Raw genomic sequence first — 16,257 nt, forward strand, 5'->3', positions numbered from 1 at the left:
AGGGTAAAGCAGATGAAGGAAGGGAAGCACCTAAGGAGGTACTTTTCAGGGCCAGGTCTAGTTGCCTCCATTGCTTCACTCTGGTCCCCATCTTGGTTGAGGTTATCTAACTTTACCAAAGATCTATTAGATTACTTCCTATGGGAATAAAGTGACACCTCTGCTATGGGAATACATTTCCTCCTCCTTCCTTTAGAAGGAAGACATCCAGCTGACTCAAGCCCCTAGACTATTTTGTTAAACATCTTGTCTTAGTTCTAAATCAAAGAGAGAATAGTCAGAAATAAAATGGGTCAAGACATTCCATGGCTCCATGCCAGGAAGTAGGATACCCTGTTGATCACAGAGGGTCAGTGCTGATTTTCTTATATTGAGTAAATGCCTGTGCACATTACCTTCACCTAACTCCCAAAGAATAAGTAGAATACACAATGACAGAAGTGTACTTGGACCAGACATATCTAAATGATGTCTTATACTGAAAAGCTTCAGTAGCATTTTATATTTATATTTGTATATATTATATAAAATATATTAATGTATATATTGAATAAGTAGATTGGTCAGTACTTACAGTATGTTAGTGAGGTATTTTGGTATTAGTTTTCTTCACAGATACATGATGGAATATACAATTTAGATTCTATTAACAGTATTAAATAAAATTTCAGTTTTATTGCCAGTTAAGTTTCATGTGCTATAGGTGCTATAGGTCATGTTCTAAAAACTACTCTCCCTAAATTGATGAGGGCTTTCACTGGTTGAGTAAATTTAATATCAGATTAAATTGAAACATGCTTATACTTTCAATAATTGAGTTAGCTTCATATTTATAAAACTTCTTTGTAGTCATTAAAATGAAAAATATTATCTGGTTTAATTGCCATTAAATTTATATTTGTGGACCTATGAGGCATTCTAAAAAGGAGTTGTAGAAAAGAACATTTCTCTTTACATAACTCCAGTATCAATCCTAGGTATCATACTAAGCAATATTTTATTTTCTGTAACAGATGCATTTAAAATGTATTAATTCTTTGAAATCACAATGTGAAGATTTAATGGCATAAAAATAGTTCTGATTCACTTTACCTGACCTCTCAAATACTAGTTTTTTGTTAGTGTTTTTAGAAATGAGATGAGAAATTTTTGGTAAGTGAAGTTACCCTGGTAAGCATTTAATGGTGACTAACACCGACATCCCTTCCTAACAAAATCATTTTCTGAAATGAAATGTCAAGAAATAGACTGCTGAGCATTTGTCCAGAGAGACAAGATGAAAAGAGACAAGTGGCACCTTTCACCACCTAGAAGGTGTCATTAGGGCGCCTGCATGGGGTTAGTTAACTATCAGTCCTGGTGTCCATTATGAACTTCCTGGGTTTAGAACTCAGAGGTAATAATGTGTTCTTCAAAGAGAGACCTGGCAGTCTCAAACAGATAAAGAAAGGAAAGAAGAATGCGACATAAATAGGCAGAGAATTCCCCTCACCCAGCGATTCTGATGGGCAGAAAGACCTTGGGGAACAGGTTGTCTAATTCTGGATTTCCTTTCCCTTCCTTCCTTGCTTTACTTTCCACACAAGGACCTTGCTTTACTTTAATTGATATGAAGAGTACTGTAGCTTTTAGTGAGAGACACACATTAGGAGGTATATGTTTTATATTAAGAAATCAAATTATATCAAATGTTATTATATAAAACATATTATATCATATACTATTATTAATTCATGCCAGAAACCAGTATATAAGCCTTATCAAATTAAACATTAATATTTAAAAAGCTTCCAGACTACAGCCAGGATCCTTGCCAAGCAAATCTTGAGCATGTCTAGGACATTCCTTATTTTGGAATTTTAAAATTTAAAATTGGAAAACACTGCAGTATATAGTAATGGAGGAAAAAAGATATTCTTCAGAAGCTTTTAGTCAGGAAAAAGAAAGATTTTTACCAACTCTTGTTTAAATATTTGCAAATTCTAAAAATGTCCATGTCCCTTGAGAGAGATGCATGCCTCTAATGCAGACCTTCTGATAGATTATATAAAAAGATAGATTTCTTATTTCACCAATGAAGAATCGCTATAATAAAAATACTTTTCCTCTATTTACCATCATTTTCTAAGCATAAAGAAAAACAATGAGTTTAATTGGTCAATACTACAAAATATTTCAGGGCACATAATAAACTTGAGGAAGCATCCACATAAATCTCTTTAATTTCTAATACAAAGCATTTAAAATAAATTTTTAGGGCAGCCCAGGTGGCTCAGTGGTTTAGCACAACCTTCGGCCCAGGTTGTGATCCAGGAGACCTGGGATCGAGTACCACGTCAGGCTCCCTGCATGGAGCCTGCTTCTCCCTCTGCCTGTGTCTCTGCCTCTCTCTCTCTTGCTCTGTGTCTCTCATGAATAAATAAATAAAGTCTTAAAAAAATAAAAGAAATTTTTAAATTTAAATGAATGTTATTCTAAAATGTAAAATTTTGATGTCAAGGCCAACTATTAAAATATAAAGTCTATTGTAATCAGGTCTGATTAATGTGAATGAATAATTTTGTTAATGAAATTATATTAATTAGGGATTCAGAGAAAAATTGGATAATTAATTATAATTCTGGTGAAATTATACTCATCAAATACAAATCTTTTTTTAAGAATGAAAGGTTAGCCAAAACTCAATGTCCTGAATTTATTTGTTGGATGAAAGATTTAATATTACCTTGTTATTTGCTGGGTTAATTACAGTATAAATTCTGTAAAGGTCTTAAAAATGAATTCTTTTTGATTTAATAGATATTTTGTAAAAAGATAATGAAATGAAAAAATAAATGCTACTAAAAAAATTCATACCTTATTTTTAAGTAATCGATGACAGCATTAGCTTGTTTTATATTAAAGATACTCCATTCCTCATTTTTCTGTGAATGAGATGGTCCTATTTCAGCCATAACTTCTCCAAGCCATTTTATGTTGTCTTCCAAGGACATATGCAATGCTAAAATAAGATCCAGAGAAGTCTTAAGCATTATTTTGATAGATGCTTTTGGAACAAAATAATCCAAGATGTCCTTAATGTGCAAATATTTACTTTTACAATATTTGTGAGGACAATGGTGATAGCAATGTTTTTAATGGTAAGTTAATAATTATATTTTGTGTAAAAGAATAGCAGCTGACACACCCAAAAACTGTAAATTACTCTAATGCCATATAATTGTCTAAAGATTTTGTTTCCACTTTAAGATACAAAAATAATATAAAATCTACCTAAAAATTACTTTAAAATGGGAAAAATATATTTTTAGAGATTTTGTTTATTTATTCATGATAGACGTAGAGAGAGAGAGGCAGAGACACAGGCAGAGGGAGAAGCAGGCTCCATTCCAGGAGCCTGACATGGGACTCGATCCCGGATCCCCAGGATCACACCCTCAGCCAAAGGCAGGAGCTAGACCGCTGAGCCACCCAGGGATCCCTGGAAAATATATTTTTAAAGATCTTAGAATAAGAGTACGTATGGAAATGACACAGAAATTATTTGGATTAGCTGGTGAAGAAGACCTACATGGTAGGTTCAGTTAATGTAGACAGGAGAGCTGAACTCAGAACTGAAAATGTAAATGCACAGAGTCAACCAACACTTGGCTTTGGGGAATTGTTAACATGTGGGAATTTGGGACTGAAGATTTTCAATAGATGCCAGAAATATGTATTTTTATGTAAAACATCAAGATATTTTTTTCTTATCCAAGCTCCAGACTTATAACTTATGTAAGCTGTTTCTCAAATGTATGCCTGGTGGTGGTGGTGAGAGCCAGATGACAGCGCAGAGTGACGCTGACACCACTTTGCCACCATTACCAAAAATAAACAAGTCAATGATTGTGGTCTCTTCTCTTGCAACTAAAAACAAACAAAAAAGCAAAAGTATCTTCTTTGGCATGTGTCCAGTTGAAAAAAGAGTAGATAAATGTCAAAAGCCTTAAACTTAACATTTATAGTGTCTATAATACAAATATGAACTTCCATCTTCTTTTCCTGTTTAATTATGCTCATTTTTACTTGTGGCAAGCAAAATACTATTACGTCACACATACACACTGACGAGTGTTGAGTGTATACACATAAAACTGAAGAGCTTGGAGATGGAGAGTTGAAAGTCTCTAGCAAAGGCAAGGTTGGACCAGCTGCTTGGAGGTATCAGCTGGGGTTCTGGAGTAATGTTCCGGGGACCCCACCCTCCCAGTCTTAACCAAACCTCTATCTCTCTCAGAAAACTGTCAGTCAACTTTCCACATCTTGCTAATGGAGTGAATTTTTCAGGGAGGCAAGAGGGGGTGATGCACAGGATTTATGAGAATATAAGCACCAGCCACTTCTGACTACAGAGCTACTCTTTCACTCTGGGATGTGTAATGTCCCCAAATTACTGATAAAATGACAGTAAAGCAATGAAAAATTTTAGGAAGAGGGACACCTGGTTGGCTCAGTGGTTAAGCATCTGCCTTTGGCTCAGGGTGTGATCCCAGAGTCCTGGGTCAAGTCCCACATTGAGCTCCCTGCATGGAGTCTGCTTCTCCCTCTGCCTATGTTTTTGCCTCTCTCTGTGTGTCTCTCATGCATAAATAAATAAAAATCTTTAAAAAAATTTTTAGGAAGACACTATAAATACTAATTTGAAATTTGTTTCATCTGGATTCTTTTCTATCTGTAGGAATTAGAATGAAGCAAAAAACTACATAATAATTAAAAACTGGTTTAATTAATGGCAATTGGTTCCTTTCCCATAGCCTCCCTCCAGATTGTCTTTTATAAGTTAGATATATGAAATATTGCTGGATAACTAAGCTTTCCTATATCATTCTAAGGGGAGCTCAATTATTATCAAACATTTTTTTCTATGATAAACTTCTTTTGAAACTTTCTTGGGATAACTTCAGAAATGAAATATCTGTTGGATAAAAGCAATTCAAAAATGAATGGATTAAAAATCTGAATAATTTTATTACTAAAATGGTATTAATTAGAGATGCAAAGAAAAAAGAAATTCTTAGATAATTGATTAAAATTCTGGATGTAACTGCACTTATCAAGGACAAAATACATTTATATGACTATTTCCTTATGTTGAAATATAATTGACACTTTAAAATTGTTTTTCTATGTCTAATGTCTATCTATAGATAATGGCTTTAAAAATTAGGAGAGTTATCATTTCACTTATCTAACTGAAATATTTGCTCTTTTAAAAATCACATTTAGTTATGTGATTAAAATATGAAAGATTAAACCATTTAAATAGTAAAGGCTGTTAGAAGCAAAATTTATCTTCAAAAATTTAGGGTAATGAAAGAACATGAGGGACATAATTAGTTGGAAGACTTAACATGGTACCTTATAACTGCTACTTACTGGCTAGGTGATCTGAGTTCCATTTTCTGTATCTATACATGAGAATAAGACCACTTTTCAAATTTATAGTGCTGTTGTGAGGCTCAAATAAGACATGCATCCCAACCACTTGGTAAACTGAAATGATATGTACACTAGTATATTATGTGTGTATAATGCTTTCTAGAATCAGCCTAAAGCTGGCAACTTTTGATGTAGTAGTAGAGACGGTGAGTTCTCACTCACTGGGGCTGATGCCAGTGACATTAAGGAGTTATTTAATCTTTCTAAATCTCATTTATTTTTCTTATTTTTAAAATGGGGAGAATAATAGAACTATTTCAAGGTTGTGTGTAAATTAAACGAGACAGAATTTGGAAAGCAAATGCACTGTGACTGGCACAAGTTAATCCTATCCAAATGTTATCTATTACTAACATTCCTATATAGGAGAAAAAGGTTCAATTTCATAGAACTAAGTATTCTATGGTTACTTACTAATATTCATGTTATCTACAAGGGAATAAATCTAGGCCCATGGACCTGGAAAGAGGTCAAATGCCCCATCTGATTCTCAACAGCTTGTCCCTGGTCAGGCTCTGGAACAACTCAAAAATGTATAATGTTTGTTTATAAAGATTTATTTATTTATTTGAGAGAGACAGAGAGAGCAGGATTAGAAGGGGCAGAGGGAGATGGAGAGAGAAACTTCAAGCAGACTCCACCCTGAGCATGGAACCCAACCTGGAGCTTGATCTCATGACCCTGAGATCAGGACCCGAGCCAAAACTAAAAGTCAGAAGCTCAACCGACTGTACCATCGAGGCACCCCAAAATGTATATTGTTAAGAGCACTGTACAAATCCTATGTAGCATAATCTTTTAGTTTGATCCAATTTGATTTCAGATGGGTTGTCTGCAGTATGCCTTGTAGTACAAGTTTGAGACAAGGAACAGATCAGAAACTGAATCAGTAGAAAAGACAGTTCCCTCACTAGAATTCTATTAATGGTCAACCACACTACAGCTAACAACCCAGATTATGTTCTTCAGTGCTTTTTCTATTAAAATGTTGCTGGATGGGAATGTTCACTGTGGGCTCAGGACTCCACCACCTCTTAGTTTAAGTATAAACAGACTTTACCTCTTTCTCTGGCATGCATAGCTAAAATTATATTCTTTCCCAATGATAACTATAATCTTGTTAGGTTTAAAGGTTTGAGGGGATTTTTTTTTTCTGCCAAAAGGAAAAATTAGATCTCTTGCTTTTTTTTTGGGTTAGGCTTTACATATGTACTTTCATTCTCTCCTAGTTTATGAGGAGGCTGGATGGATCCTGCTCAAGTTTTTAAAATTCATTTTTGAACTGATATCAACAATATAAAATTTCACATAAAAGAAATATTTTGAGTCAGTTGTACGTTATGGAAAAAATTTAAAATGGAAATATCTTGTCAAATTTGGAATGTGAGATTCATGAAAATGTTTTACTTTTCTTTATTCTGTTTCTAGTTTGTGAACACTCAGCTAAAGGGTTGCAAAGCATAGGACTGTTCTCGTCATATATTTTATTTTACAATTTAATTTTAGTGTAGGTAATATATTCGCATGGTTCAAAAAACATATGTGAATACATATTGTGAAAAGGCTCCTCAACCTTTGTTGTCATATGCCCAGTTCCCACACCCTTCCCTCCAGAAAACTTTCCCCAGTGTTACTGAGAAATAATTAATATATATCACTGTGTAAGTTTAAGGCACACAGCATGATGGTTTGATTTATTGTGAAATCATTGCTGCAATCGGTTTAGCTAATGTTCATCTCCTATAGATACAATAAAAAGAAAAGAAAGAAAAGAAGGTAAAGTGAAAAAAAATTCTTTGTAATGAGAATTTTTAGGATTTAGTCTCTTAACAACTTCCATATATATCACACAGTAGTATAACTGTAGTCATCATATTCATTATATCCTAGTACTTATCTTGTAACTAGAAGTCTGAACTTGACCACCTTCTACCTCTGGTAACCACAAATCTTATCTCCTTTTCTATAGGTTTGGTGTTATGTTTCTTTTTTGTTGTTGTTTGTTTTAAATTCCACATGTAAGGGCGATTATACAGTATAATCGCAGTAAAATTACAGTATAATTTTCTCTGTCTGACTTATTTCACTTAGCATAATGTCTTCAAGTTCCATCCATGTTGTCCCAAATGGTAGGGTTTCTTTGGCTTTTATGGCTGAATAACATTCCATTGTTTTATATATCTCTCTCACAACCTCTTTATCCATTCATTCATCAATAGTCACTTAAGTTGTTTCCATATCTTGGCTATTGTAAATAATGCTGCTATGAACATGGGAGTGCAGATATCTTTTTGAGTTTGTGTTGTTGTTTCCTTTGGATATATTCCTAGAAGTGAGATTGCCAGACTATGGTTGTTCTATTTTTAATTTTTTAAGGAAACTTAAAGCTGTTTTCCATAGTGGTTGTACCAGTTTACAGTCCCACCAACAGTGCACAAGGGTTCCCTTTTGTTCACATCCATGACAACATTTGTTATCTCTTGTTTTTTGATGATGGACATTCTAACAGGCATGGGGTGATATTTCATGTGGTTTGAATTTGCATTTCCTTAATGACTAGTGGTCTTTTCATGAACCTGTTAGTGTTTTGAACATCTTCCTTGGATCTTCCTTGAAGGATATCTTCCTTGAATAGAGATTCAAGTCTTTTGCCAATTTTTATTTTTTTTTTATTTTTATTTTTTTAATTTTTATTTATTTATGATAGTCACAGAGAGAGAGAGAGAGAGGCAGAGACACAAGCGGAGGGAGAAGCAGGCTCCATGCACCGGGAGCCTGATGTGGGATTCGATCCCGGGTCTCCAGGATCGCGCCCTGGGCCAAAGGCAGGCGCCAAACCGCTGCGCCACCCAGGGATCCCTTTTGCCAATTTTTAAATTGGGTTATTTATTTTTGTTCTATTGAGTTGTAGGAATTCTTTATGTATTTTAGATACCTACAGAAAGTTTTTATTAGCTTTTTCTGTATTTTCCTAGTATTTATATATATATATATAAAACAAAAACATAAATTCTCATTTTTGTCTTTCATAAACAAAAGTACACAATTCTACAGCTTGCCTTACTTAATAACAATATACGATTCCCCATATAATACCTAAAAGGCATTCATTCTTTTCTTTTTACTGCTGCATAGTATTCCATGTTACATATGGGCTAACCCTATTGATAAACTTTTAATTTCAGAGTAGTTTTAGCTTAACAAGAAAAGTTTCAGTAGTATCACAGAGAGTTCCCATATACCCCATACAGTTTCCCATATTGCTAACATTGCTGTGGTACATTTGGCACAACTAATGGACAAATATTGATACTTCACTATTGCCTAAGTTCATATTTTCTTTGGATTTCTTTAGTTTTTATAAAGTCTTTTCTTTTTCTATCCCAAGACCCCATCAGACTTGCCCTGGTTTTGAGAAGACTGGCCTTGACGGTTTTGAGAAGTAGTAGTTAGATATTTTGTAGTATGTCCTTCAATTTCGTTGTCTAATATTTTTCTCATGATTAGATAGTGGTTAAGGATTTGAGGGAGGAAGTCTACAGTGCCATTCTTATCACATTATATCAAGGGCATATGTTATTTGACATAGCTCTTGATGTTGCCAGCCTTAGTCACCTGGCTAAGATAGTATTTATTAGGCTTCTCTACTATAGAGTTCCTGTGTCTCCCCCTTCCCAAACTGTCCTCTTTCGAAGGAAGTCACTGTGTAGCCCATACTTAAGGGGTGAAGAGTTGTGCTTTAACTTCCTGAGGGTGAATTATCTACATGAATTATTAGGAATTCTGTATTTTACCTAGTTGATTATTTATACAAATCATTAATTTGTATCAGCATGGATTCATGGATGCTAATTTTATACTTTGGACTATAATTCAATACTACTATGTTGTTTTGTTCAAATTGTTCCAACTTTGGACATTGGAAGCTTTTCAGTTGGCTTCTCTATTCCATTGACATGCCGACATCATTTTGATTTTTGAGCATTTACTCTTGGCCACTGCAATATGCCTGACTCATCTTTTATGTTCCCGGCTCCAGGTCTACAATCAGCTATTTCTCTAAGGAGCCCTGGTTCCTTTTATTGAGAATAAAGACCTGGTTCCTGGGTATGCTCATTGATACTGGATGTCATTGCTTCTAAGCCATATCCGTGGACAGAGCTAAGAAGAATATGTGCGTACATTTGACAACTATATATCTGTATCTACATTAAGTTGAATATGAGTTCATGCTGATGTCTCTAAGTGATATTCCTAATTTTTTTGCCTTTACAAACATTATTGCAACTAACAACTTTACATATGTATGTATGTATGAGGGGATATGTAGGATAAATTCCCAAAAGTGGAAGTGCTGGGTCAAAGGGTACATTGGAGTACAAAGGGTACATTCATTTGTTTTTCACTGTTCAAAATCATCCTTATTTATTTGGTTACTTATTTAACTCTTTCCCTCACCCCTACCCACCTCCCCGAGGATAAGCTCCAAGAAAGCTGTGATGTCTCCCCTGGTACTTTGCAGAGCCTGGCAGATAGAAGATGCTCCACTAGGATTTGCCATATGAGTGAATTGGCTTCTTTCCATGTGCAGGTGCCTTAGCCTTCTCCTGCTGGAGGGTGAATGGAGACAGGGAGGAGGAAGCAGGAGACCCTTGAGTGTGTACTTGGTGGCTGGTTCAGATGTCCTCAATTGATCTAATGCTCTTCGTTGGGCCTGGTGCAAAGATTTCTGCTTGGCTGGAGAAGAGGGGCTGGGCTCTGGGAACTGCAGCCCCAGCCCCCGAGCTCTGGAGCCTGCTGTGCCAACCCCCTCCTCCGTAGCCAGGCTCTCCCAGTTAATCTGCCTGCCCACAGACCATTTTTTTTTGGGGGGGGGGATGCAACAACTTTATTGAAAGAAAAGTGCAATGAATTTTGTCAACAGCTTAAAGGGGGGAATTAGACACCTCCCCTCAAGCGCAGGACCAAGTGCAGAGTGGATTCCTTCTGGATCTTGTAGTCAGGCAGGGTGTGCCCATCTTCCAGCTGTTTGCCGGCAAAGATCAACCTCTGCTGGTCAGGGGGATGCCCTCCATGTCCTGGATCTTCGCCTTGACATTCTCGATGGTGTCACTGGGCTCCACCTCCAGAGTGATGGTCTTACCAGTCAAGGTCTTCACGAAGATCTGCATGACCCCCCTGAGGCAAAGGACCAGGTGCAGAGTGGTACATTTCTAAATCTGATAGATAGCTGCTAACTAATCTTCATAAGGGGGATTTAAATATATACTTCCATTAGTAATACAGGATAGTACCTATTTTCTTATAGCTTTGACAGCTCAAAATGCTATCAAAATTTTACTTTTATCAATCTGATATATGACAAATGACATTTGTGTGTAGTTTTAATTAGCATTTTCCTTATTATCTTTAATACTAAACTTTTCATTTGCTTAAGAATAACATGTATTGTGGCACCAGAGCAGCTTGGACGGTTAAGCGTGGGACTCTTAGTTTCAGCTCAGGTCATGATCTTGCAGTCATGGGATTGATCCCTGTGGTAGGCTCTGCACTCAGTGCAGAGTTTGGAATTCACTTCAGATTCCTTCTCCCTCTCCTTTTGCCCCTTCCCCTTCATGTGCACTGTTCTTTTTCAAATAATAAGTCAAACCTTAAAAAAAATAAGATAATCACTTGTATTTATTTAGTCATATCCTTGACTTACTCTTCTATTGCATTATTGGTCTTTTTCTTCTTGCTTCTGCATATTCTTTTTATATTATAGAACTTAATAGTTTGTTGGTATCTGTAATAATTTCCCCAGTTTCTTATTCTTGTAATTTTTCTTTTGTTATAAAGTTCTTCCCCATCCAAGGTTGTAAGAAATTAATCCATGTCTTCCTACAACATTTTTATAGTTTTAATTATTTTACATTTATTTATTTTAAGATTTTATTTATTCATAGGAGACATACAGAGAGAGGTAGAGACATAGGCAGAGGGAGAGCAGGCTCCTGACAGAGAGCCTGATGTGGGACTCGATCCCGAACCCCTGGAATCATGCCCTGAGCAGAAGGCAGATGCTCATCTGCTGAGCCACCCAGGCGACCCTAATTATTTTACATTTAAGTAGAAAAGTGACCCATTTGGAATATATTCTGGTATATGGACAGAGAGAGGGCTGGATTCAATTTTATCTTTTCTAGATGGACACAATATTATTTATTGAATAGTACATATTTTCACCATAGATTTGAGATGTCATTTTATTAAATACTGAATTCCAGTGGTTGGGTCTATTTCTAAACTTTTGGTTCTGTTCTTTTGGTCTATTTAGTCATTAACCACTGTGTTCAAATACTTAAGATTTTATTACACTACTACTACTGCCGCTAATAACAAGATATGCTATATAGCTCATTACACTTTTTAAAGACAATTTGTATTTGCCTATTTTCCATATTTTTGTTAGAATTACCTTTCCTAGTAAATCACCTCTAGGCCAAAACATCATCAACAACAAAAAACTCTGTTGGTATTTTTATTGCAATACTAATATTATACATTAACTTAGAGAGATTTAGCGTATTTATGATGTAGAGTGTTTCCAAGAATGTTGTAAGGTTTTTCCAAATGTTGAAAACTTCATTGTGACCTTTAAAAGTGCTGTGAAGTTCTTTTAATATAGGACTTGTACATTTCTTTTTAAAGTTTATTCTTAGTTTCTCTTTTTTTTGTTAAAGCATATATATTTTTTCTTCATTAAATCCCTTTGTTTTTCTGTGTAAATACATATTTTTAAAATTATTAGATTTCCTCAGTTTTTACTTAATATTCTTTTTCTGTACAAAGATCCCATCTAAGATACCACCATGTACTTAATAGTCTTTAATAGTCTCCTGAGGAGTCTTTAATAGTCTCCTGAGGTTCCCCTAGAGTGATCATTTCTCAATCTTTTCCTGTTTTTGATAACCTTGTCAGTTTGAGAGGTACCAAATAGTTTGTACAATGTTTCTCAATTTGGGTTTGTCTAATGTTTTCCTCTTGGTTGATAGGAATTATGGGTTTTGATAACTTTGCCTATTTTTGATAGGATTGTTTTTTTGTTTTCTTTCGAGAGTTCTTTGTATGTTACAGAGACAAGACTTGTAAAATATGTGACTTACAGATATTTTTTCCCTGTCTATAGCTTGTCTCTTCATTCTTTTATAAGTGACTTTTCATAAAACCAAAGTTTTACGATTTTATGAAGTCTAATTTATCATTTCTTCTCCTCTATGTGTCATGTCTAAGGGGTTATATCTAAGAACTTCTTGTAAAACCTTAGGTCATGAAGATTTTCTCCTAGTTTTCTTCTAAAAAATTTAGTTTTACATTCTAACTTTCTATGATCAAATTAGAGCTAACTGTATCAAGTAAAAGGTTTAGGCTGAGGTGTACTTTTTAAAAATATAGATAGAAGTTGTTCCAACATTTGTTGAAAAGGCTACACTGTTCTGTTGAATTGCTTTTGCATATTTATAAAAAAGAATCAGATGACTATTTTTAAGTCAGTGTATTTCTGAATTCTACCTTCTGTTCCAATATCTATGCATTTATCCCTTCACTAATTCAACATTGACTTTATTATTGTAGCTTTATAGTAAGTCTTAACATTGGGTATATGATTTTTGCAGCTTTATTCTTATTTTTTGTTTTAGATATTATAATTCATTAGCCATTCCATATAAATTTAAAAATCAGCTTGAATATGTCTAGAAAAAAATCCTGCTGGGATTTGGATTGATACTGCATTGAATCTACAGTTTGGGAAGCACTGACTTCTTTACCATGTGGAAATTTCTAATCCAAAAATATAGTATATTTTTCATTTATTTTTTATTTCATTTATTTTGTCATCATTTTGTAGTTTTTAGCATACAGATCTTGTACATTTTTTGTTAGATCTATACTTAAGTATTTCTTTTGTTTTTTGAGCTATCGTAAATAATGCTATTTATTAAAATTTTGGTATATAATATATATTGCTAGTACATTTAAATACAATTGACTTTTGTGCTCTGACATTATTCCTGCAATCTTGCTTAACTTACTAGTTCTAGGATTTTTTTTTTATTGTTTAATTTTTTACATAGACAATCCTTTTATCTGAGAACAGGGACTGTTTTATTTTCTCCTTCCTCTTTATTTCTTTTTCTTACCCTATTGCACTTATTGCTAAGACTTTCAGTCCTATATTGAATAGGAGTGGTGAGAGGAGACATTTTTGTCTTGACCCTGATCTTACAGGGAGACCATCTGGTCTTTCACTAAGTGTAACAATAGGTTTAGATTATTTTTTTTTTTAGCTGTCTTTTATGACATTGAGGAATATTACTTAGTTTTCTGACTCTTTTCTAAAATAATGAATGGATGTTGTATTTAGTCGAATGCTTTCTCTGCATCTATTTATATGTTAATGTGGCTTTTCTTCTTTATTTACATTGATGAGATTTTCAAATATTGAACCAGCATTGAATTTCTGGGATAAACCCCAATTGGTCATGTGTACTACTTTTTTTATATGTTGCTTGATTCATTTGGTAATATTTTGTTGAAAATTTTTTTAAGTTTATGAAGGATCCTAGTCTGTAGTTTCTCCCTCCTCCCACCTCCTCCTTCTCCTCCCCCTCCTTCTCTCTCTCTCTTTTTCATATTCTCTGTCAGGTTTTGGTGTAAAGATAATTCTAGCCCCATAAAATGCGTTAGGAAGAATTCTCTTTTTTAAAAAAAAATTATTTATTTATTCATGAGAAACACAGAGAGAGAAAGAGGCAGAGACACAGGCAGAGGAAGAAGCAGGCTCCATGCAGAGAGCCTGAGGTGGGACTTGATCCTGGGTCTCCAGGATCATGCCCTGGGCTGAAGGTAATGCTAAACCGCTGAGCCATCTGGGCTGCCCAGGAAGAATTCTTCTATTTCTGGAAGAGTTTATGTATAATTGGTGATATTACTTCATTAAATGTTTGATAGAATTTTCCAGTGAAATATCAGGTCCTGGAGATTTTTCCTAGAAGTTAAATAATTCAATTGCTTAAATAGTTATAAGACAATCACGATATCTATTCATCTTGCACAAGTTTTGCTGGTTTGTGATTTTTGGAGGACTTGGTTCATTTCCTTTTTGTTTTCTAATTAGTGTACATAGTGTTTTTTTCCTAAAGCTCTGTTAATGTCTGCAGAGTCTGTAGTGAATCCTCTTTTTTTTTATACCTGATAATGATACTCTGTGCCTTTTATAGTTTTTCTTTCCTTAGTCAAATTTTGCTTCATGTTTATCAATTTTATTGATGTTTTCAAATGTCTAGATTTTAGTTTCATTGATTCTACTTTTTTTTTTCCAATTTTATTGATTTTTGTTCTTTATTATGTCTTTCTTTTCTGCTTGATTTTTGCTTATTTTTAAAAACTGGCTTCCTGAGGCTTAAGTTTAGATTATTAATTTTAGATTTTTTCTACTATAAGCATTTAATGATATAAACTTCCCTCTTATCATTGACTCAACTGTACCACATAAATTTTCATGTTTTTTTTCACTTATTTAAAATCTTTTCTAATATCTGCTGAGATATATGATCCATATACTATTTAGAATTTTGCCATTTAATATGTTTGAAGATTTTCCTGAAATATGTGTTATTAATTTCTTGTTCAATACCTTTGATCTGATAACATATTTGCATGATTTTAATTATTTTAAATTTAAGGTTGTTGTATGACCCAGTATATGGTCCACCTTGATCATTATTCCATGTGCATTTAAAAACAATGCCTATTTTCTGTAATTCTCAATTAGATCCAGTTGGTTGATGATGTTTTCCTCTTGGTTTAGCCTGTTTGTTGTCCAGTCATCCTCTTGAAATTATGAATTTATGCCTTTTGTCAAATTTGGGAAATTTTTAGCCATTGTTTCTTCCAATGTTTGTTTAGCACCATACCCTTTATCCTGAGACTAACAATATATGTCTATTAGAACTTTGGTTGTTCCACAAGCCCCCGAGGTTTTGTTCATTTCTTTGCCAAGCTTTTTTTCTCTGTGTTTGTTGTTCAGATTGGATGACTGCTATCATTCTATGTTCAAGGTCACTGATTTTTCCTTTGCCTACTCTCAATTCTGTGATTTCTATCTAATGAGATTTTAATTTTGGTTATTGTATAATTTTGTTCTAAAATATCCATTTGTTTCTTCTTTATACTTTCCCTTTTTTTTCATGGTTCTTTTTATTTTAACATTTATTTCAAGGATGTTCACAATTATTCATTTAAGCACTTTTATAATACCTGTTTTATAAGTTGAGGATTTTTAATTTTTTAATTTTTATTTATTTTTTTAGTTAAGGATTTAAAAAAAAATATTTACTTATTCATGAGAGACACAGAGAGAGAGAGAGTCAGAGACTTAGGGAGGGAGGGAGGAGGGGAGAAGCAGGCTCCCTACAGGGAGCCCAAGTGGGACTTCATCCTGGATCCTGGGATCAAGCCCTGAGCTGAAGGCAACCGCTCAACGGCTGAGCCACCAAGCGTCCCTATAATACCTGTTTTTCACATATAATCTCATATATATATATATATATGATTCTCTTATATATATTCTCTTATATATAATTCATATATAAGTCTTTCACATATAATCTCAAAACTTATTTCCACTTATTGTTGGCATCTATTTATTATTATTTTCCATGCAAGTTGAGATTTACATGGTTCCTTGTTTGCCAAGTAATTTTGGCAATGGTGTTGAAAGATTATTGTTTAGAG

General features: G+C 34.2%; 1 protein-coding gene across 4 annotated transcripts in view; it reads right to left on the reverse strand.

The window, feature by feature from the left end:
• Nucleotides 1–16,257, reverse strand: part of CABCOCO1 (ciliary associated calcium binding coiled-coil 1) — a 116,930-nt gene that overhangs the window by 82,940 nt on the left and 17,733 nt on the right. For all 4 annotated transcript variants that reach the window (XM_041749979.1, XM_041749978.1, XM_041749976.1 and 1 more), the window contains one exon: nucleotides 2,857–3,001. In XM_041749979.1, coding sequence (XP_041605913.1) covers nucleotides 2,857–3,001 — 145 coding nt within the window. The remainder of the gene's footprint in view (nucleotides 1–2,856; nucleotides 3,002–16,257) is intronic.

Source organism: Vulpes lagopus, chromosome 3 (genome assembly GCF_018345385.1).
Source record: "Vulpes lagopus strain Blue_001 chromosome 3, ASM1834538v1, whole genome shotgun sequence".
NCBI classification, from domain to species: domain Eukaryota; kingdom Metazoa; phylum Chordata; class Mammalia; order Carnivora; family Canidae; genus Vulpes; species Vulpes lagopus.